The sequence below is a fragment of the Athalia rosae genome, chromosome 1, assembly GCF_917208135.1.
Source record: "Athalia rosae chromosome 1, iyAthRosa1.1, whole genome shotgun sequence".
In the NCBI taxonomy this organism is placed as follows: Eukaryota; Metazoa; Arthropoda; class Insecta; order Hymenoptera; family Athaliidae; genus Athalia; species Athalia rosae.
This window is the reverse complement of record NC_064026.1, coordinates 16,595,591-16,618,952: the sequence shown is the minus strand read 5'-3', so window position 1 is coordinate 16,618,952 and position 23,362 is coordinate 16,595,591. Positions and strand designations below refer to the sequence as shown.

The following is a 23,362-nucleotide window of genomic DNA, read 5'->3' as shown; positions in this document are numbered from 1 at the left end:
CGTAAATACCGTAACTCGAACGAGCTACAGATGTAAAGTTATTGTTTCAGTTCTAACGTAGTGAGAAAATTGTCTAACTCGTAGTCTTACAAATGCACTTTGTTTCGTCCGGTATGACAAGATGTCCGCATCGGAGCCTGAGATCTGAGAATTATCTCATCAATTATTTCGTCAAATCATTTGAAAACCGGACGAGTCAAAGTAGCGATTTTCAGAGGGTATCCCGGTGAAGTAATGAATTAGTTTTCTCATCTTTCGTCACACTTCGGCGGACACCCTCTTAACGAATAGGTTTTCAATTTGTATGATTTAAGAGAAAGAAAAAAAAAAAAAAAGAAGAAGAAGAAAATTTGTTCTTCCTTTTTCTTATCTAGCGATAATTTGTGATTTCTGTTTGTTTTTGTCGCGTTTTTTTAAAAATTATTCTTCTGTTGCCTCCATTGTAGGACCTTGCGATAGGGGAGAATACATGTGCGACGATAGGCAATGTGTCAAAGACACGCTTGTCTGTGACGGTAATCCAGATTGTCGAGATAACTCCGACGAACGTGATTGTCCAGCGGGTACAGTTATACATTATTTTTCATCAATAATTTTGTCCAAACAATCGTCCAGTTTTTTCGGTTAATCAGTTACATTCACTTCGATCCACGCGTATATAATTATCGTTCGTTACCTAACGTGCATTCGACTGCACTTGAAGTAGCTCGCGTTAATGGAAAACTAGACGACGAATTCGAGTCAAAAAGCATTACGAATATGAAATTATGCAACGCCACGCGACGACCCGATCACAGACGTGGGATCAACGACATCCTGTAATCGTTCGACTTTTTTTATTTCAGAGGTAGTATGCAACGCCGATGAATTCCGATGCAACGACGGTACCTGTTTGATCGGAAGTGCTCGTTGCAACGGATCGCGAGAATGTTCGACAGGTGAAGACGAAGCTCAGTGCGGTAAGTGGAACGAAGGGAACAATAACTATAACAATTAATTAATTTTAATCGATTGACCGAATGATCGGAATAGAGGAGTCGTCTCGAGATATACGAGGCTATTGCATACACGAGGAGGATGAAAGTCGACGAAAGTATCGGCGACGATAATCGTGAAATTGATCCAGTCAGCGAACGACGTTCGACCGTTGAATCGGTTGATCTTCAGGCGTATCAAATAATTTCAAAGAAATTGATATCGAATCGCATTTGATCGGAACCAGGCTGCGAATTTCCATCAACTCCGCTCGAGTGAGCTTGATATTTACATTCTCCGTACGACGTTGACCGTATCAACGGACCCCCCACGCCCCCGCCCCCCACCCCGCCGAACCTTCGGTGGCCGGTGGAATCGACGGGATCGCGGAAGATTTCGAAAATTGAAATCGATGCGTCGGTCGCCGAGGGCTCTGCGGAACGTGGATACGGAGGTGGAAATTGACCCTTGTCATTTTAAACGTTGATAATTCATTCATTCACGCTTCTTATGGTCTTAAAAATGTCGATAACGTCTATACGAACAATGTCAAAGTAATATTTGAATGAGCTTTGCTAATGCAGCAGGATAAGCTTCACGTCGAATCGGATACACTGTTTATTACCGCTTTATCGCTTTCGTAATATTACAATACGATCCGATCCCCCGAGATCGGAGGGTTCGAGGGCGCTTGAAATCCGTTTGTGATTAATATACGTACAGTCATTATCATGCCTCATACCCCACATCATAGAATTATATACATATATATATATATGGCTTTACTTGTTGTGGGATCGGTAATAACTGTTCAACCTCTCAAGACTCAAACCACCCCCCCCCCCACCCCCCCCCCCCCCCCCACCACCCCCCATTAACCCCCTGAAAATGTAAACAAGACAAGTAGAAAGAACCCCCCGTATCATCTCCACCCCTCGAGGTATAAAGAATTCGAGTATCGTGTCTGGAGCAGGTTGCGGTGCCTCGGAGTTTCGATGTGCGGACGGCAGTTGCATCCCTTACGACGCACACTGCAACGGATTCGACGACTGCCCGGACGGATCCGACGAAGACTGCGGTAACTATCACCCACAATCGTCCTTGATCATGTCCGAGTAGGATTTCCCCCTCCGAGGATTGAAAGTTTTATTTCCAAACACACCTCCTCCTCGCAAGTCGGACGACGAGTTGCCGACGGTCGATAAAAAAAAAAAAAAAAAAAAAAAAACAAAGAAAAAAAAAAACGACTCTCGGATGGCCCGAGATTTGAGCCTACTCTTCGGGGGAATTTCATTCGCCCTGACGGGAATCCGGAAATAAATGTTTCAATTCGCTTACCACGCGATTCGTACGAACTTCCAACCGAGGGGGTGACGGAGCCTCGAAGAGTAGGGAAAATCTTTAGGTAGAGCGGGAGAGTCCGAGAGTGTTTTTTTTATCTATTTATTTATTTACTTGATCTCATTAATTTTTTTGGTCACGACACACCGACCCTTCACTAATCGTCATACTCATTCATCTGATTTCATTCAATTCATTCCACATGATTCTACTAGTTTGTTTGTTTGTTTGTTGTTTTTTTTATTTAATCATTCTCATCAATTTTCATCACCGAACATCGTCCCGTCATCAGTGAACGGTACTTGGATCAACTTTTACTACGCGAAATCTCCCGGGGAGTTTGCCTCGCCGAAATTGATGTCGGATATTTTAAATCGTATAAGATTTAACGCAGCGTGCAAATCGTTGTACCTTAAAAATCTCGAGATGGGGATGATAAGCGAATATTCACTTCGGAATAAAACTATGAGGATCGTCAAGGCCAGAGGATATTACAACGAAGATATTCCAGTGACGTTGGAAAATTGTTTCGGATATTCAATAAACACGAATCGCGAAAATGGAAAAGAGGGAAAAGTACCGGATGAAGAAATATCCAGCGAATCGAGTGGCTCCGATCGATCTTCGGAAGTTGAATTCATAAACGCCGATCAAATTAGGGGAGTCGGTACTCCGAAAGACTGGAAGAAAGTAGCTCGTGACGAGGATTGGGAATATTATCAAAGAATGTCGAAAGAACAGCTCAGGAAACGTGCGAAGTTGAGTCGGCGGGAACAAAAATCATTGGACAACGATACGAGGAAATGTCAGATCGAGTGCCTGAAGGCGTGGACGAAATATAAATCTAAAAACGAGTTCGACAATAGTTTGGAGATGAACGTACAGACGAACAGGGATCGGAAGACCATCAGCTGTTTGGAGAGGGCGGAGAATCGATTGGACGAGGACAACTGTTTCGTGGTCAATGAAATCCTTAGATCGCGGCTCGTTCAACACGTCGCTACCGCCGGACGTCGATCGCCTCGTGGAACGAAATTGAACGAGTATTTGGAAAAACATCACGTCCTATCCAAGTTTACGCCGGCTACGACCAAGTCCCCGACGCCCTCGACACCCGGCGTTGATGTTACCGCGGAAAAAATTTCTGGGTCGCTTGGGAACGGGGGAAAGACGCACGAACCTCTTCGCGTTATGGAATCTTTGGAAAAAATGTATCGAACCAAATGTAAGTACGATTGCGATAGTTTTTGGATAAAATTTTACGCCACCAAATCGAGCGAAAGCAGCGCCGAAAAATCGTACGAAGAGAAGAGCGTCGCTGCGCCGGGGATAACGACCGCGACACCGACGGCGAATAAACGGACGACGGAACGGACGGTTTCGGACAACGAAAACACTGGCGAAGGAATCGATTCCGATTTAATCGACTCTTCGGAACTCGCATCCGCTACGCCGGACGAATCCGACGAAATCGAAGTCGTGACAACTTTGAACTATGAAGAAATCGGAAGTTCCGAAAAGAGTGGGAAAGGTAATAGGAAAACGAGTCGAGAATACGGTTCCCAGGATTGCCCGACCGACGAATTTTACTGTGACGGTGGAAAGTGCGTCGGAGATGACATGGTGTGTAACGCGGTATTCGATTGCGAGGACCGCACGGACGAGGACGACTGCGAATACTATTTTCAGTGGATGCAGGGTAAGGACTACGAGGACAACGACGACGACGGAAGTGGATGGGACAGCGGCGACGACCGGTCGAGAAAAACTACGGACGAAGACTTCCGGTCGACTATTGGAATATCGGCGACCCCTCGGACGCACGGGCGTCTGGTCGACGCCGAGGCGGCGAATTCGAAATCGACGGAAAGTGATTCGGCGGAAGACGTTTCCTCACCGAGTCCAACGGTCGAGCGAACGAGTGCGACGACTGAGAATTCCGCCGAGGGTAGCCAGCCCGTCGATTACACGACGAAGCCGAGTTCGCGCGGTACCGATTCACTCGAAGATTATGAAAACACCACGTCGAGAAGCTCCTCAGAAAATTCGGTCGCAACCCTCGAACCGAGGACAACGAGTAACACGTGGGAGCGATTGAAGGAGAACTACAACGCGTACAACGCCTCAATTTTCCAACGTAACGACGCTGAAGAAGCCCGGAATAATTACGGGAATCCCGATCGACGTCCCGACGAGCGTGAGCTGGAAAGGAGGCTTCAGGAAGAGCGGAGGAGGCGAGAAGAGGAGGAAAATCAAAGACGCATGAGGGAAGAACAAGAGCTGGATCGGATTCGCGAGGAGGCCGCGGGTCGAGAATGGGAAAATAGAGGAAAACAGTTTGACGGAAACGAAGCGAATAAAACACGAGCGAGGAAAAATAAATTCATCAAAAAGCGTCCAAATGCCCGAGTATACGTCACCGTGAATTACGGAAATCGGAGAGTCAAACGACCGTACTGCAGGAACTCTCCCAATGGAAGTCTCGAATGCAAGAAGGTGGAAAGACTGACGGAAGGTATAGGCTGAAAAAATGTTCCGTTGGGAGCTTTAGAAATGTGAATCGTCCGCCAAATGCTGTAAAGTTGGAAAATAAGCTTTCGGGATTAAAAAACGGTAAATTATCGCTGTACTATTCTGTAGATTTGACCTGTGCAATTGTTACTGTGAACATTAGTTATACGTGTGGTCTAAAAAGCTCGTCGCTCTGCCGCAAGAAAAAAAAAAAAAAAAAATATAAACTCTCACAGACCTTCGGGACACAAACAAGCGTTGGTGACGTCCTCTGTATAAAAATAGGTTTCCTGCTACGTGATCGTCTCTCTTCATGAATCGCGACATCGTTCATCCATTCATTCGCATCATCGTTTCATTCGCTGTACATAACATACGCATACTTGACCCTGGAAAATAAATTTACGGTTTCCACGCTACCGTTTCACTTTCGAAATTTCTGGTTAACGATCAATTTTATTCCAAAAAATTGAATTTCTCCGCAGAGATTTTATGGAAAACCGTAAATTTCTTTGAACACCCCGAGTCCCGATACTTTCCATGATTTCCAGTAACCATTTAATGTCCAGTATTTAATTAACCTGCCTACAATAGTGTCTACATATTTATACATATGCGTCGTTCATTGTAAATAGCTGTATAAATTGCACGTGTCTGTAATCTGTACCGACAGACTCTAGGAAAGAACATTGCGTTGGTTGAGTTTCCAATGTTCACTCCTATCGTCTTACAATTGCGGCTACCGGATTTACGATTATAAGTGCTTCCACCATTAGATAGTTCGTCCCAACTTGTTTAAACCCTCGTTCACTTAATTAATAATGCGCAAGTCATATGTAAAATTTACAAATGATTTCCGCATATTATAGTCGGGGGCAAACAAAGCTGCTTTAAATGTATATTTGTGTACATATTATCGCGAAGCTAGCTCGTGTAACTTTATGTTTGTTCGGCGTAAAAAACAGAAACAATTATACCGAAAAAAAAAAAAAAAAAAAAAAAGCAATCAATAAAACACGCCTGTATATAATACGTATTAATGGTATCTATAGAAGCCTCGCTTCATGTGCAGCTAAGCGCCGTCGTCTTTGGAGACTCGAGCCGACGAATTTTTTTAAAAAAGGGTGATAATGAAAAATAAATGAACTAAAAAATCGTCAGCTCGACGTCGACGTTCGTTGTAAATTTTCAACCGGTTCGATTGAAAAAGCCGCCGATTACACTCTGATTTCAATTTTTGTCATATCAACACCCCCCCGATTTGGTATTTTGGTTGATTTTCTTTTGATTTAACAAAATTACGGACAACCCAAATGCAGGTTTGGCCGATTGTCCGTCAATGGACTTCACCTGCGGAGATGGCTCTTGCGTCCCGAAAAGCTCGGTTTGCAACGGCATCGACGACTGCCCATCAGCGGAAGACGAGCTTCACTGCGGTATAAATTATTCGTCCTAAAAAAAACTTTTCTATGCTATGCCTACTGTTATAACTCCCTGATTGAATCGCTACCTGCATCCGGATACATGCTGTACGCTAGATTTTATCTATTCGTCATGGTTTATCGAACGCCTGCGCCATGAATTTTTTTTTTTCTCATCACGAAAGACCGCGATGCCAGATAGAATGAGTGATGAAAAATCCATTTCGCTCCATTGCGAAACTAAGAATTAAATAAAAACTACACCACAATTCTCCCTGGCACCGCTGGTCCCACCAACTATTTTCTCTTTAACAAACACTCTACCACAGTTTTTGTGTCGCACTGCTTATCGCATTTAATACTTCTTTTTTTTTTTGTCAACTTAATTCTACACAGCGAATGGTTGAAATAATTGCGCCTTTTACCCACAATATTCACGCGTTTGCGTCGCGGGTTCCGCGAAGGATGTTGAAACGATTAAGTAAAAAGCCAAAATAAGCAAAGAAAAAATCAACCGTTCGCAGAAGTTGGCTTGCCGGGATGAATTGCATTATACGTTCTGATATCGCATTAGCTGCCTGCGAGTACAAAAACGAAACCGGAGAATCCAGCGAATGCGCGAATGCTTTTATTTACTACATTCTCATTTTTAGATTTTTCGTTTCACCCCGCTCGGTGATAACGAGCAACGCAACTGTGAGTTCAACAAGTTAAAATCGTAGCGTGTGTATGAGAAACGCATCTAATGAGAATAACAAAATTCGTCGAGCTGGATTCTCTGGAACAGCACAGACATTCCTAAACTAATTTAATTATATTTCATCACTTCGCATTCGCATAAATATTGAAGAAAAGAAAGAAAAAAAACAGGAAAAAAAAAAGTGTTACACAGGGTATGACTTTTCTGAGCTCCGATCACGTATTATAGGCGTATTAATATATTTCGCACGCGTTACATTATGACATTTATGACTACATGAAACCGTTCGATCATATATATATACGTATACCCTATGATATGCGCATACCTGCTCTTCTCGCCTATGTGTTATACTTGTACCTGATATACAGTCATGCAAACGCCGTAGTACGCGGTAGAACCATATAAATTGAATCTGATGTAAGTGACGTGCATATATTGAACCGCATGCATCACGAATGAGTTCATCATCTCCCGAGGTCGATAAAACCCACGTGCGATCCTAGGTGTAAACTATAAAGCCTAAGGTTATTCAATGATACGGACATCGCGTGGGCGGCGATGTTAATCTGGAACGGAAAATGGAGAAAAAAAAAAAAAAAAAAACAATACAGTCGCACAAACGAACGGCGAACGAAGACCCCTCGACTCTTCTTCGCTCCGAGGAAATTAACGTATCGAACACTTGACCCTTTTTCTCCACCTATTTTCCTCTCGACGCATAATCACGAACCCAAACCGCAACGATTTTTCGATTTATTGTATTCTTGATACTCGAGAGAATGAAGATCCTGGAAATGTTGACCACCTGCCGGCATGAATTTTTCAAACGAGTGGTCTTGTGTAACACACTATTAATGCACCGTATAATTATCGTTAATGTTTATGCAAATTCAATAACTGCTCGTCGATGATCCCCAATTTTTTTCGCCTTTTTTTTGTGCTCTTTGGGGAGAAGGATAATATGTGTATTCGATAATTTTTGATTCTCTTTTTTAAATGCATATACCGAATTTTTGAATTATTCGTTACATAATCTACATCTTTTATTGCACTTTATGGTGAAAAAATAAGCATTTTTGAGACTTGTATATTCTCTCGATCTCAACGTTAATACCTGGATTCACATTTCTACATATGTACATTTATCTATTTGTATCTATCTACGTTTCTATATGTATTCTCTTTTCATATGTATTATGTCTGTATGTCTGTCTACTTGTTCTTCGAAGTTTATACCATTAACTGTGGTTGTTATTGCGAAGTTTCTGTAACATTCTCCTCATACGATATACAAGCCAGAAAAGGCGAATCGAATTTCAGTATTCGCGAACTGTTGCTGCAGCTTCAACGTTTACCTATACGATATTTACATTCGAGCTGTATGCAAATAATAGGCTGATTCAATGGCCCGAGACTCCCTCTTTACCCGTTTCCATAACAAATATAGGTACGTGGATGAGGTAACGTTCCTACCATGTAGGCTCAATTAAATCAGTTGCGAGATCAGTCCGTACGACATACCTGTTTATTGATGAACTTTAATGCCGTTCTCTTATATCCTGATATTTACACAGCACGTTTGAGAACGAAGCGCTGCATCCGTGCAACCCACGCTCTGAAATATCCCTCGTTCCACGGTGTAGTGGGAATTTCCAAACATTAATGCAAAAGTTGAAATTCAAACCCTCGACGATTTATCCCAGCTCCCTTCGACGGCACGAATCATCGCCTCGCACTGCACCGTCTCTCCGTCATATCGTTAAGTTTTCTTCCGCACGGGAGACGTGAATCCAATCAATCGGATCTGCATGTCGTCTGAATATGGTTAATTGAACGCTGCGTGTTGAGTGACCCCTAATTTTACGTTCTATGATCTTTACCGTGTTATCCTTGTTCGTGAATAAGCTTCAAAAGCGCTCCCGTACACCTTGCACGCAATATCACTCCCCCTCTCCTAATTGTACATGTACGTAACTAACTTATACTTGTAACCTCTTTATACATAACTAACCATGAGAAAAAAAAAAAAAAAAAAAAAAAAACAGAGAAAATACCACATTAATGATAATCCCATTGTCTCAGATAAATAAATGTTTGTACGTGTGCTTTATACGCTTTACTCGTGCTGCTGCTGCTGCTGCTGCTGCCGCTGTTGCTGCTGCTGTTGTTGCCGCCGCTGCTGAAAATACCCGGAAACGACATCGATCCTTGTGCAGAGAGAGAATGCACCGTGTCGGAATTCAGATGCGTCAGGGATGGTAAATGCATCAACGCGGCGTACAGATGTGATTCTACCGACGACTGTTCGGACCATAGCGACGAGGAAGGCTGCCAATCATCTCGGGGAACCAACGAAACCGGAAGTGGAACGGAAACACGTCGCCCAACGGAAGGGAACTCCGTTACGGAAGACCAGCAAGAAACTACTACCAGTATGCTTTTTGTGTCTCGTTGCTTTTACCGTTCTTTTTTTCTTTGTTTTTTCTTAACCGTTACGTCATGTGCAAGATAACGATTCCCATGTCTGAAAATGGTGTGAGCTTTATCATTTTTTCATTTTTTATGAAATCTCTCTACGATTATACATTTGGATATTTTTTTTTTTTTTTTTGCGTGTTCTCCAACAGCGAATCCGATAGGTTACCTCGTCGTGAAAAATCCGGCAAAAAATTTACCCAAATTTTTCGCGCTTTTGTGATCACATGTTTGACGAAGCAAAAAAAAAGCTACATATTTGTGCTTCCAAGCTTTCTCATCAGCCTTTACCAGCTTGATTGTAATGAGTCATTAATTCATTCGTCAGGATCCCGATCGAATTCCCGAATTTAAATCATGTCACCTCGCTGTCCGAAGACCGGGCCGAACACTGTGAAGTTTGGTACACACCACGCGACAGTGATGTTGTGTATTGTTTATCCGATTTATTCGTTTATTTGATGTAAATTGAAAGAGTGTCGTGGTGAAAAGCATTGGTCAGTTTCCTGGTTCGAATTCTCAGATTTTGGAGTGCGAGAATGCGATCCACAGAGGGAATTCCGCTGTAACAATGGCCAGTGCATCCTTCTTCGTAGGAAGTGCGATGTCGTTCCCGACTGCTACGACGGCTCGGACGAAACCGACTGCGGTAAGGGCCGAGCCCTCCTCTGAGGAAACCCCTTTCAATTCTTTTCTATAAATTTTCATATCAAAAATAGAAAAAATTTATTCGTAAATTCCTCGTTGCCGAGTACATACATTACAAATGAACGCACCTGACGTTGTTGAATTTTTGCAAAAGCTAGAGTCTAAAAAGAATTCTGAAAAATCATAAAACCGCTTGCGCATCAAGGGCGCTGAGTAATTCGCAATTAGGTGTGTATTAATGTCCAAGCTTTGTGTCAGCTTTATTTGTGTATTTGTGGGCTAAGGATTCTGCTCTCCGGACGAATGGAAGTGCGAGAGCTCGGAATGTATACCGGAAAACCAGAGGTGCGACGGTGTTTCGAATTGCGTCGATGGCTCTGACGAAAATGACTGTGGTAATTACTGCCGTAATCGTGCTTTGCTTCGTAAATATGTCCTCCTTGAATTCCCTGCCCCGCAAAATGTTAGAATTGTAGCGGAAACATCACGCCTCGTCACTTGTCCAATGTCTTTTGCCATTCGTCGATTGTTTCGATAACAACGAAGGGCCGGAAAAACCAAAAAGTCACGCTTGCGTGCGATCAGTCGCTTCGTGTGATCGTCATTTCTGTGTTTATCGTATCCTTGTAGAAAAATCCATGGATGATTACACATAGGTGGTACATCCGGTGAATTATTTCACCGCCTGTTGTACTGAGGCGTCTTTTGATTCTTAAGAAATTTCACATCGTATTTAGTCATTTCGACGCCGACCGTACTCGCGAACTTACACCTCCCCGATATCGCTTTGTAATCCGGTTATATCCGTGTAGAACGTGATCGCACGATCCAATTAGGCATTACTTAATGATCTTGTTAAGCGAAGTCTTTACCTTATACTCGTAAATTATCTATAACGTCGGATCCCCGTTGCTAAATATCAAATCTCTCTTTCAATTCTCCCTTTTTTCGACATTCTTTTTTTTTCACGGTCGATCGGTAAAGTGACACGAGGTATGAGCGGGCAGGGACGGAGAATCATTGAAAATTAGAACGATTCAGAAGAAGAAAAGAATTGAAAGAAATACCCACTGTAATTATAGCCTCCGAATGTCCGGCTGGACTTTTCCGATGTGACGACGGTCTGTGCCTGGATGGTAACAAACAATGCGATGGTCATCCGGACTGTCGCGACGAATCCGACGAGAAGAATTGCCGTAGTATGATGATTATTTTGAAAATTATATTCTAGCCTCTTCTATTAGCTCGTCAACTTTCGTACGTTTTGTCATCTAATAATCCTCTTCTTCTAACATTTTTAACTACGCTTTGTGTGGAGACTAACGCTTCTTTAATAAGAAAACCAAAAATCGAACCGCGTCCGCTAAATGCGTGCGCTAAATCTGGTAATGAAAATCTGCGTATGAATGATGCAAATCAGGTTCTGAATCGAATGCGTTTATGTCTTCCCTTTTTTTTCTAATTCTACTTCATCCTACGGCTGATGAAAGAAATACACTGCTGAAAAGTTACTTCAAAAAGGGTGCAGCTTGATACGAAATTGATGCACACCCCCTCCCCACCTCAATTGTGATTTTGAAAAATAAAAACGAAAAAATAGTTGCGTAATTATTAACCGAATGATTCTTGCGATGAAAATGAAATTCTTTTCATTACTAACGGAGAAATAATTAACTAAGTATATCTACATATTTATATTTAACTTTGTTCGTTTCTCTTTTCTTTTTTCGTAGTGCACTATTTATCTATATCGAAATCTTGGGCGACACCATACTTTATCTATATATTTTTCATATTTCAGCACAGGTTGCCTGTTCTATTATACATATTTACATGTAAATATTTATGATACTAACGTTTTAAAAACGCTATTCTGACGTATTTCTCTCTCACATGATTTGATTATTTATGTGTCTATATTATACATGTATATATACATATAGGTATATACCTAATCTATTTTCTATAATGAACTCAATAGGTATGAAGTTATATTGCATATACATATTTCTGTACATATGCTATACTATAAAAACTATGTACGTGAATACCTATCGCTGTACCTGAATCTCTTCGTATTGTATGATATGCATATGTATTTTCCAAATGAAAGCGCATGAAAAATGGACTACGCAATACGTACAATATTTAGGAATATAAAATAGATAAAAAAAAAAAAAAAAACAAAAGAGACAAATGAAACTCACAAAATTAGCGACTTCGTACTTATCGCTGTCCAATTTTTTCTCACTAACCATAATACTTTGACGATACTAACGAGACGATTTTTCAACTCTTAGATTTTATTTGAAAAATAAAAACTCTTCGAAATTTCCAGCCTGCCGAGCCGGCGAATGGGCTTGCGCCAACGGAGCATGCATAAGTATACAATTCAGATGCGACGATACGTTGGATTGTCACGACGGAAGCGACGAACGCGATTGCCGTGAGTATATTCAGATAAATGAGAAATGTATTTAGAAAATTGAAGCCCTTCCAATTCGCTCGTCCTTTGTTTTATTTCACGAACAGCCCCAAGACCGGGACCCACCACCGTTCCCCCGGGCTGCGAAGGTGACGATTTTGAGTGCGGCGACGGCACCTGCATCCCAAGATCGGCCGTATGCGACAGAATTGCTGATTGCGCGTCGGGAGCCGATGAGAGAAACTGCCCGTCCACCGGTAAGTTCACGATCATCCCGTCCTTCGGTCCTGCGACGGTAGAATGTATTTCTTTTTTTTTTTCTTATTTTGTTCACAAAATTCGTCAAATTTAATGCGAGTTGGTCCATGACGTCGGTGCGTCAGGTCCGCAGCTGTCAAATAATGAAACGTTGATTATTACATTGCGAAAATCTGACTAGTATATAGCCTCACCTCCATCGCACGCATATACATATATATTTATATATATATATACAATATTTGAATATCACGTGAGCCCTATATACTGATATTATTAATGCTACAATCCTTGTCTTAGACAAACGTATATGACTATGTATTGAAATTATTCAATATGTATGAATAGCTGAATAGAAATAATGATGAAGAAAAAAAAATTTGCAAAAGTATGCCCAAAACTGTCAAAAACCAGCTGATAACCACGGTGTTACGAAGTGCCAAGAAATGCTGAAGAATATTCAAAAACGAAAGCATGTCTTCTTCTTACCCGCCGAAGTAAGGGAAATGGAGAAAAAGGGGCATCGACGAGGCTGAAATTTTATCTTATTCGAATTAACGAACAAGAATTGAATTTGGACGAGATTATCATTTCTAGCCTTCGGCAGTTGCATGTCCTTGTTTTTTCCGCCATCTTCCTTATATACGTGATGGAAAATATTACGGATCAAATATATACCTGTAGCGATAAATTTTGGAATATAGTGGAGGAAGAAGATGATTCAGATGACACTGTGGTTCAGATTGGGTTACTTCTAGGTGTAGAAGCTTCGGATAAAACCTCTTCTTACGCAGAGAGGCAACCTTCTGAAGAGAGAACGACGTACGCGACCGTCGTCCTCGTATCTTCAAGGAGTTGTGCCGCGGGTGACTTTGTTTGCGATGACGGTGCTTGCATCCCCGCGGCTCACCACTGCGACCATTTCTACGACTGTCGTGATTTTACCGACGAACAATACTGCTTCGGTCAGGCAGGCTCGTTTTGCACTTCAAAAGTCCGATAGCCAATTTATTGTTATCGATATTCATTGTTTTTTACTTTTTTCGTCATTTTATTTCACTACTTTTATCAATTCACACACGTGTTAGGGTGGTCCTTGGTCAGAGGGTTGACGAATTTCGACCGACTCACCCTTGGCATCCGCTGTACACGACATGTTTTCAGAAAAGCAGATCTTACGGGCGAATCGGTCGCACTTGGAAAACGCCTTGATTATCGAAGACCACGACTAAAACGTACACAGAAGACGGATGATCATATACAAAGACGCTAACACGTTTAAATGTTTATTAGAAAATATTGAAAAGCTCGTTTCTTGTCAGTCGGTGTTACATAGCTGTCGAATTACTAATAGAGAAATTTTATGTGTAGGATTTTATGAAATAAATCTTCATTTGAAGTAGCCAGTTGATCGACTTTCCAATACAAATATGAACTTCGGAAAACAACAATTATTGTTGATTGGTGAAAAGTATATTTCAGGGTAGCCTACAAAAGTAAAAAAACGTTAAAAAAAAAAAAAAATGAAGAGTATTAATCTATTGATTGGTTGATTGATTGATTGATTAATTGGTCGGCCAATTGGCTGGTCGATTGACAAATTGATCGATAGTGCATCTCTGCCTGGTATAATCGTTACATATTGTATATAAATTTGTAGTTTTCCTATAAGATTAAATTCTACGTTGTCAGTAGACTCTTGTTATGTTGTTAAATCATTAGGGGTTCGGATAAATTATTATTTACAACCGACGTTCGCTCGCCATGATACAGTTGCAATAAATTGTCTGTAAAATGAAGCAGAGGATTTGAGGTACATAATATAATTAATGCTGCAAATCAATTTTCTCTAAATTCACTACTATCTCATATTAGATTGCCTATTGGTTTATAGAAAAAAGTTCATGTGTTGGATTCTGAGCTCGTGTTTATTGAACTTCGTCTTCCTTGTCTTGTCATAATTTTGCGCAGCCATTTTTCTTCCGAAGAATTAAATTGAAGGCGAGCGAACGACGTAAAAGCACGTTCGTAAAACGATATTATTTCAAACATTTGTTGATCTCATAATTGCATCTTACATCTATATTACCTTTATTCATTGTTCCCACAGCACACAATTTGTCACAGTGATTTTTTGACTGTCTCCTATCTCTCTTTTCTTTTTAATAATTTTTTATTTCATTTTAATAACATCACATCGCCCGCTCTATCGTTCACGATGAGTTGATCCCACGTGCACTTCCCTGCACCCCGGTTTTTAATGCACTTTATTACAATAATTACGGCAAAAAGAAAAACATACATATACATGTATAGGTATTAAAAGCCATCAGGCGACGACGACGACGACGACGACGACGACGACGCAATGACAATGACGACGACGACGACGACGATGATAATGGTAATGATGATGATGATGATGATGATGATGATGATGATGATGATGATGAAGACGATGATTATGTCGGTGATAATCTTCGCAATTTTATTGGCAGCGCAGCGCAGAGGGCTCAAATTAACGTGAATGAGGATTGAACCCATATAGATGTTTGTAGATAACTGTACATATATAAATAATTATTTGTTGAACGTTCCTAATTATGTAATGACTGCGAAAAAAAAAGAAAAAGCAGCAAAAGCTGGAGCACGTTTTTGATAAATTGTCGGGTATTTTTTGGTACCTAGTACTTGATTTCTGGCAATCGATATCCTTCTTCAATGTCTTTTTAACGAAAAAAAAAAGAACAGATAAATGATGGATAAATAAGGATACATTTCGCGTGCGTTCAAAGAATACAAGCGCTTCTATAAATTGCTACATATAAATCCCTTTGATATTCTCTTATAGAACGTTCCACGTAATTACATTAGTTTGTCAGTTTTATACAAGGATAATACATACATATATCTATGATAATACGTATAAATTACTATTCGATCGAAGGGATTTTGTCGTCAGTAATTAGAATTTGAATCTCTGTGTTTTATTTTTTAAGTTAATCAATTAATTATCACGATACGGTTATACGCATACTGCACCGTGCAGGGTACGGCCGTATGGCTTTAGGTCCTCAAGTGATCGCTAAATTTTATTAACTCTATCCATAGGCTGTGCGCGTGGGGAATTCCAATGCAGAAACAGAGCCTGCGTCAGCGAAGAAGCGAGATGCAACAGGTACAACGACTGCGGCGATTACTCAGATGAGGAAAATTGCGGTAAATTGTTTTTTCTTCATTTGAAACTGTATCTCACCTTTCTGTTTGACGACGCGATAACAATTGCAACAAATGATTCGTTCCAGGCCCACCTCGTCCAGACCAATGTCTACCAGGAGAAGACTGCGGAGGTAAGGCATTGATTTTTTATATTTTTTTTTTTCTCACGGATGTGGATATGATCAGTTAGAGGATTCAAATTGCCCTATCAATTCAGCTCATAAATCATGATTTCTTATGCCGTTATATTAACCGCTGTTAGTACGTTAAACATAATGAACGCCACGCTTCGCAATGCGCACGTGGTGAATAAAAAATGCCAATTTGAATAAATAAAAACGATCGGAAGATCCCAATACCGCCCGATGTGCGGAGAACGAATGGAGGTGCGAGAATGGGCCGTGCATTCCGACTAGCAAACGATGCGACAACAAGGTCGACTGTCCTTTCGATAACTCCGATGAATTGGACTGCGAATCCTCATCAGCGACTTGCTCGCCACAAGAATGGAGATGTGAAAATGGTCCTTGCATCCCGTCCAGCCAACGTTGCGACAACAAAATCGATTGCCCTCTCGATGATTCCGATGAATTAGACTGCGAATTCTCATCGTCGTCTTGCTCCCCGCAAGAATGGAGGTGCGAAAATGGACCGTGTATTCCATCGGAACTCAGGTGCAACGGACAATACGACTGCCCAAAGGATGACTCCGATGAACTCGACTGTCCGAGACCCACAACCCCTGATTATACCTACCGTGAGTCCAGAAAGAATGATCTGCTGACAACGAATTGCATAATTCTACAACTGCAAAATATCATATACTGATTTCGGACTTCTGCTGTTACTGCTGATGCTGACGGTCTGGTTTTGTTTGCTTGATGCGAGTTTATGGCTTGAAACCGGATAATAACAGGGATGAAAATTACATGATAATATTACGGGTTTCTTTTTCTCTCTTTAATTTTCGACTAGTGACTTCTTCTACTCTCTCTCGAGATTCGACGAGTCCGTACCTTTATAGTTATGGAACTCAAAAGCTGCAAGTATCCGAGGATCGTCATGCCTGAGCTGAAAAAAATAATACATTCATATCAATTATTTATTATTTTACTCAACAACCGTACTTACAGTTACTAAATATTTCAGTTATACTACGTCAAAAAATGTCAAATCTAATCAAATCAATCAGTTTTATTCACACGAATATTAAATAACAAACCTAATCCGAGTGAGAATTTTTCAATAATACTGCAAGCATTATGTGACATCGATGATGATATTATTCATTACATGATTTCCCGTTGAAGACTTATTTACTTTTGTTTACAATTAATAATTTATCTTTATTTTAGATCTGCTAATATTTTCGCTTGAAAACAGCTTAATAATATATGCTAATAATGATATAACTCACTCAAAAATGTCCGCGTAACTGTAACATTTCTGAAAAAATTTTTGCGAGGCAGCTCCATAATAATAATGCGTAAAACAAAAATGGAGAATGGTAGCAAGGCGTCATGGAATAATAAGGCGTGCCCAGTTTTTCATTTTTCTTTATTAAACTGGATGCTCGTTTCGGAAGAATATCTGATCATTCTGCCCTGCTGTTTTTATTGCGTAACTAACATTCAAAACTGTTACAGCTCCAGCAGAAGGAGCGCTAAATCTCAAGACGTACCCACCGGACCAAGTGATCAAAGAAAGTGAGTATTTTTCGTTATTTCAGAAGTTGTAAACAGCTATGAAAGTGATGATTACTTTGTATTTCCGCTATTACGTTAGAAAAAAACAAAGGAAAGAAAAAACGAGAATAATAAGAAATTGCTACAGTCTAAACTTTAATGTTCCTACTTATGGAAAGTTGCGTAATTAACAATATAGCATAATTCTTTGAATTTTAAATTGCCGAAAGATATTTGTGTAGCAAATGATAATTGCAATCTTTTTTAAAAGATTTTCGATATAGGGAAGTTAATAATAACAATCTTATTCTTTGTTCTCTTGTCTTGGCCAGAACCGGCGACACAAGGTAAGCCTTCATCAAAGAGCAGCCTGATATCATGCTAAATAGGCTTAATAGTTTTCATGATCATGGCACTCATGATGGGCGGATATGATTATTAATAATTCATCGCCACACTCGCCGGACCATGGGTTTTTTAATCCACAATATAATCGTATGTTTGTTGCAACAAAACTCAAAATTTCGAGTATACTTTTTTGATCTTACGAACAGGATTCGATAATCATTATTGATATGATTACGAAAGTCTTATCAGTCAACTGGTTACTCTATATTTTGACTATTTGCTGCAAGCTCAGTGGTGAACTTTGCACAATTGCACATATTTATAAATGGGTACATCGTATACGTATAGGAACATAAAATCAGAATTCTACCATAGCTAGAAAATTTAATTTCACAGATTCAACACACCCAGAAAATCACACACACGCACATTTTACACGTGTTGCACTTGCGTGAAAGACACAGGGTATAATATACGAATAATTATTTACATAAAATAATAAAAATAAAAAATCGTTTCGCTGCATTAGAAATTCATGAATAAATCATACGATCAAAATGTACCATGATTCGTACATCGTATGCCTATATCATAGGTATAAATCAGTCATTGGCCCATACAATGCATCGTGCCATGGGGAATAATTTGGTACATATAAATTCACGTGATTATACTGGAATAATTCGTTAACATATGTTGGAATAACTTCACAGGTATACATATAGAGTATCACTCAAACGGAGCATGTGATCAAATGCATGGATTGTGGTATATTACATCTATTTTAAATTTATAATGCACACATTATAACATAATAACGATCGAAATCTAAAATTTAATTACGCGAAAGAATTTAACAACGATCACGTGAGATTGCAACCTGATTTGTCGCGTTACAATACCAGAGAATCGGCTTACGTTTTTTGTCGAACAGGTCGGGGATTTAACGTTGACAAGTTCCCTTTGATTACACAGAAGAAAAAACTTCAGAACAATAATTAGCGAACGAATATGTGTGTAACAATATTGTATGGATATCTTCTATAGTTTGTGAACAAGTTGAAAATTGAAAAATTATTTGAGAAATTTGAACGATGCTAAGAAATCTTCTTATATACTGTATACAGACGAATTTCACAACGCGAAATCATAAGGATCCCGGTGTTATATTCGCGAAGATAAGATCTAACGGCCACCCGTAGATATGTATAATATTCCCTACGAAAATTACATAGCTGCTATATTACAACGGAATGCTATCTCTGCAAATACCTGCAGTCACTGCACGCGATGAACATGAATTTTCGCGAATGTGTTCTTGTTGTATGACCAGTAAAATTTTGTGATGGTAAAATACCTCAGGTGTACGCATATTAACGCGGTAGGTAAAATACGCGATCGTGTTCGAAGATATGCTTCGGTACCCCCAGGTACTTCGAACGATCCAAATACTTGGCCCTAATTCTTCGATGGTACTTTGATGCAATCAATGATGATTGAAAAAAAGGCTAAAAAACGAATTTTTTTCTCCCTTATTGCCTTCCCAACGCTAGGTCGAGAGGTCGTTATTCAGTGTCGAGATGAAGGTCCTCTTCGCGCTAAAGTCCACTGGATCCGCGAAGACGGCGCACCTTTGCCACCAGGAAGCTCAGATATAAATGGCCGACTGGAATTGCCCAATATCCAATTACACCACGGCGGCAATTACGTGTGCGAAGCACTCGGGGTTCCACCAAATACACCTGGACGAAGAGCTGTCGCACATTTGACCGTCGAGAAATGTGAGTTCGTTGATTCTTGGTACATTACGGGCTCGTAATTTGAATTAATGGATAACTTCTTCGATTCGCAGATGAAGCAATACCCACCAGACCACCAAATGCCTGTAAGTACGACGAAGCAACTTGCAGCAACGGTGACTGCATCCCCAAAACTAAGGTTTGCGATGGAAGGATTGATTGTACAGATGGTAGCGATGAATCCAGATGCAGTGAGTATACAGAAACTCTCGATCGGAGCGGTATTCTTAATTTTTTTGAACATTTTTTCATGTAATTCCTTTTTACAGATCCACAAGGTTGTGAACCCAATGAATTCCGGTGTTCAAACAAGCAATGTGTGAGTAAAGTTTGGCGATGTGATGGGGAGAATGACTGTGCCGATGGTAGCGACGAAGAAAATTGTGAACCATCACCACCTGGATCACTGTGCAAATACAGCGAGTTCCAATGCGCACGAAACGATCAATGCATCTTGAAGAGCTTCCACTGCGACATGGAGAGGGATTGTATCGACGGAAGTGACGAAGTGGGCTGCTGTAAGTAACTCCCGCCTTGATTAAATCCCGATGAATTTGCCAGTTAATACTTCGGATTCTGTTGTTCTAAAAATTCAATGAACGATTACAGCTGCCGTGTACATCCAAACACCGCCCCCACCGATGGTTGAATTGGTTGTTGGAGAGACCTTCACGATCACCTGTACCGCAGTTGGTGTACCAACACCCCAAGTTAACTGGCGTTTGAACTGGGGTCATATTCCAGCAAAATGTACGACCACCTCCGTTAATGGAGTTGGAACTCTGACCTGTCCTTCGATAGCCATTGAAGACCAGGGTGCATACTCTTGCGAAGGAATGAATGGGCGCGGATGGCAGTTTGCGATCCCCGATACCATTCTTGTAGTGAAAGGCACCGGAAGTGTTTGTGCTAAGGGAACCTTCAACTCTTTGGCTCGTGTACCAGACGAGTGTATTTCCTGTTTCTGCTTCGGCGTAGCTACCGAGTGTTCGAGCGCTGATCTCTTCACCTACCAAATTCCGGCACCCTTCGATCAACACAATGTTGTATCAGTCGACATTAAACCCGATATCAGGATACGAGGTGCCCCCGTTGAGAATACGCCGGATATACGTCCGATCGGGCGCAACGGAGTTCAGGTAACCGACCGATACGGTTCCAGACGTAATTCAGACAGCGTACTCTACTTTGCGCTCCCTGAGAGCTATCATGGTAGCCAACTCAAATCATACGGAGGAGTTCTCAAGTACACTGTTCGGTACGAAGGCAGAGGAAGACCAAACTCTGCACCAGCAGTTATACTCAGTGGAAACAATTATGTACTTGTACATAAAGGTCGGGACATTGAACCAGACTTTGAGACTGAAAATACTGTACGCTTCTTCTTTGGAGATTGGCTCCGTAAACAAGATTGGGATGAGGTGCCAGCTTCGCGAGAGGAGATCATGATGGCTCTCGCCAACGTCGATAACATCCTGATCAAGTTAGTCATTTTAGCCATTAATTGATTGCATGGATTTTCATCAAAGTTGATAGAAGTGCTATATTGTATTCGATGTTCCTTTGTGTTATCTAGAGTTGAATATGACGACGAACGAATCAACGCTGCAATCACAAATATCGTCATGGACACTGCCGATGTCAGGAACACAGATCTGGGTGCTGCATCGTTTGTTGAGGAATGTCGCTGCCCAGCTGGTAAGTCCAGAGAGAATTATAATTTTCAATTATGGATTCAGGAAGATTACGAAACAGATGAGTTTTAGTACTACTGACCTGACGAATGTGTATTTCAGGATACACTGGCCTGTCTTGTGAACACTGCGCATCTGGATATCTAAGGCGAGAAAGTGGACCTTGGCTTGGCCAATGTTACAAAGATGAGGTGCCCTGCCAGCCTGGTTACTACGGCGATCCGTCGAGGAACATTCCATGCCAGATCTGTCCTTGCCCACTCACAACACCTTCCAATCAGTAAGTATAAAAAAAAATACGGGGTGCGAAAAATTTAGATATTTTGATCAGATTTAGTTGCAGTTGATTCGGTTAGCGGGTTTATGTTCCTGGGTTAAAAACACTACGAAAAAAAAATGTGACAAGAGTTTTATAACAGTGTGAGTTCTGAATCAACCAATATTTGATTTCCATTTGACAACAGATTCGCTAGGACCTGTAGTATGGGTTCTGATGGTCAGCCTATATGCAATTGTCCCCAAGGATATCTGGGACGCAGGTGTGAGCAATGTGCTCCCGGCTACCAGGGCAATCCTCTGATCGCTGGAGACAGATGCGTCAAGGTTGATGACTGTGACGCTAATGGAAGTATCAGCCCACAGGCGGACCCTCTTACCGGACTCTGCCGATGCAAGGTATATAAACCGACTAGTTGTTACGCCCGTGCTTCCTTGTCTTTCCAAATAACTCTGCTTTGTATTTTGTTGATTCTTTCTAATAGAAGTATAGACAGTAAATTTATTGATGAATACATTTTTCCAAAATCGTTAATTTAACTTGTGTTAATCTTAATACTATCATTTCTGCTGGATCTGGATTTAATTTCTATGAAACGTGAGTACATGATCATGACTATTCTGGCATCCTAGTGCAACGATTACATATCTTCGTCAATTTTTCATTTTTGCTTCTCAGAATAGAATTTATTACGATTTGTTACTTTCAGCATTTCGCGACTGGTCGTACCTGCAATAAATGTAAGGCGAATACATTCAACTTGGCTGCAGCAAATAAATTTGGCTGTGTGAGTTGCTTCTGTATGGGAATCACTTCGAAATGCACTTCCTCAAACTGGTACAGAAGTGAGGTGAGTCGATAGACTGTTTCACAATTGATAACATTTCATATATTTGTGAATTACAATGAAACAATTTCTTCATTAGATTCGAGTAGCGTTCACCAGTTCGATCCGCGACTTTTCTCTGATTGAATCGAAACCTGATGCGACTCCGATCGTAGATGGCATTCATCTGAACACAATAGATCGAGAAATCAGTTATAAATTGTTCCCGAACCGTGAAAACAATGACGTATATTACTGGCAATTACCCAGCAATTTCTTAGGTGATCAGCTCGCCTCATATGGTGGAAACCTTGTCTACACTGTCCGTTATGTACCTTCACCAGGTGGTGGAAGGTCCAGAAATAATGCAGCAGATGTTGAACTTATCAGCGTAAGTGAATTTTCATTTGTTTGGTACTGTAATTTTGTTTTTATATTCGAAAATTTCATCACATCACTTACTTAGTGATGTTATTTGAATTAATTTTCATCGATATTTCTTACAGTCCAATGATATAAACCTTCTCTACTACTCCGGAAAACAACTTGAGCCAAATACCGCAGAAACATTCACAGTACCATTGCTCGAAGATCACTGGCAGCGTAATGATGGAACAACTGCTGATAGGGAACATCTTCTTATGGCCTTAGCTGACATTCAGGGCATCCGTATTAAGGCTACGTATACCACACACACCGACGAAGCTGCGTAAGCATGCCATGATTCCAATAACACACATGATAACATTTCTCCGGC

At 40.8% G+C, this 23,362-nt stretch overlaps 1 protein-coding gene across 44 annotated transcripts in view; it reads left to right on the top strand.

The window, feature by feature from the left end:
* Window positions 1-23,362, top strand: part of LOC105689010 (basement membrane-specific heparan sulfate proteoglycan core protein) — a 99,744-nt gene that overhangs the window by 62,968 nt on the left and 13,414 nt on the right. For 18 of the 44 annotated variants that reach the window (XR_007277476.1, XR_007277490.1, XM_048652231.1 and 15 more), the window contains 25 exons: window positions 447-563; window positions 846-959; window positions 1,949-2,053; window positions 6,147-6,263; window positions 9,168-9,383; window positions 9,950-10,075; window positions 10,359-10,469; window positions 11,157-11,273; window positions 12,413-12,520; window positions 12,607-12,756; window positions 15,869-15,976; window positions 16,063-16,107; window positions 16,326-16,733; window positions 17,623-17,682; window positions 17,994-18,008; window positions 19,563-19,790; window positions 19,862-19,999; window positions 20,078-20,326; window positions 20,418-21,291; window positions 21,385-21,506; window positions 21,605-21,782; window positions 21,967-22,177; window positions 22,489-22,629; window positions 22,706-22,996; window positions 23,112-23,314. Coding sequence is in view for 42 of the 44 variants with exons in the window: in XM_048652231.1 (XP_048508188.1) it covers window positions 447-563; window positions 846-959; window positions 1,949-2,053; window positions 6,147-6,263; window positions 9,168-9,383; window positions 9,950-10,075; window positions 10,359-10,469; window positions 11,157-11,273; window positions 12,413-12,520; window positions 12,607-12,756; window positions 15,869-15,976; window positions 16,063-16,107; window positions 16,326-16,733; window positions 17,623-17,682; window positions 17,994-18,008; window positions 19,563-19,790; window positions 19,862-19,999; window positions 20,078-20,326; window positions 20,418-21,291; window positions 21,385-21,506; window positions 21,605-21,782; window positions 21,967-22,177; window positions 22,489-22,629; window positions 22,706-22,996; window positions 23,112-23,314 (4,552 nt within the window). In the remaining 2 variants the exon portion in view is untranslated. The remainder of the gene's footprint in view (window positions 1-446; window positions 564-845; window positions 960-1,948; window positions 2,054-6,146; window positions 6,264-9,167; window positions 9,384-9,949; window positions 10,076-10,358; window positions 10,470-11,156; window positions 11,274-12,412; window positions 12,521-12,606; window positions 12,757-15,868; window positions 15,977-16,062; window positions 16,108-16,325; window positions 16,734-17,622; window positions 17,683-17,993; window positions 18,009-19,562; window positions 19,791-19,861; window positions 20,000-20,077; window positions 20,327-20,417; window positions 21,292-21,384; window positions 21,507-21,604; window positions 21,783-21,966; window positions 22,178-22,488; window positions 22,630-22,705; window positions 22,997-23,111; window positions 23,315-23,362) is intronic. The other 26 variants (XM_048652267.1, XM_048652242.1, XM_048652192.1 and 23 more) reach the window with 21 other exon arrangements.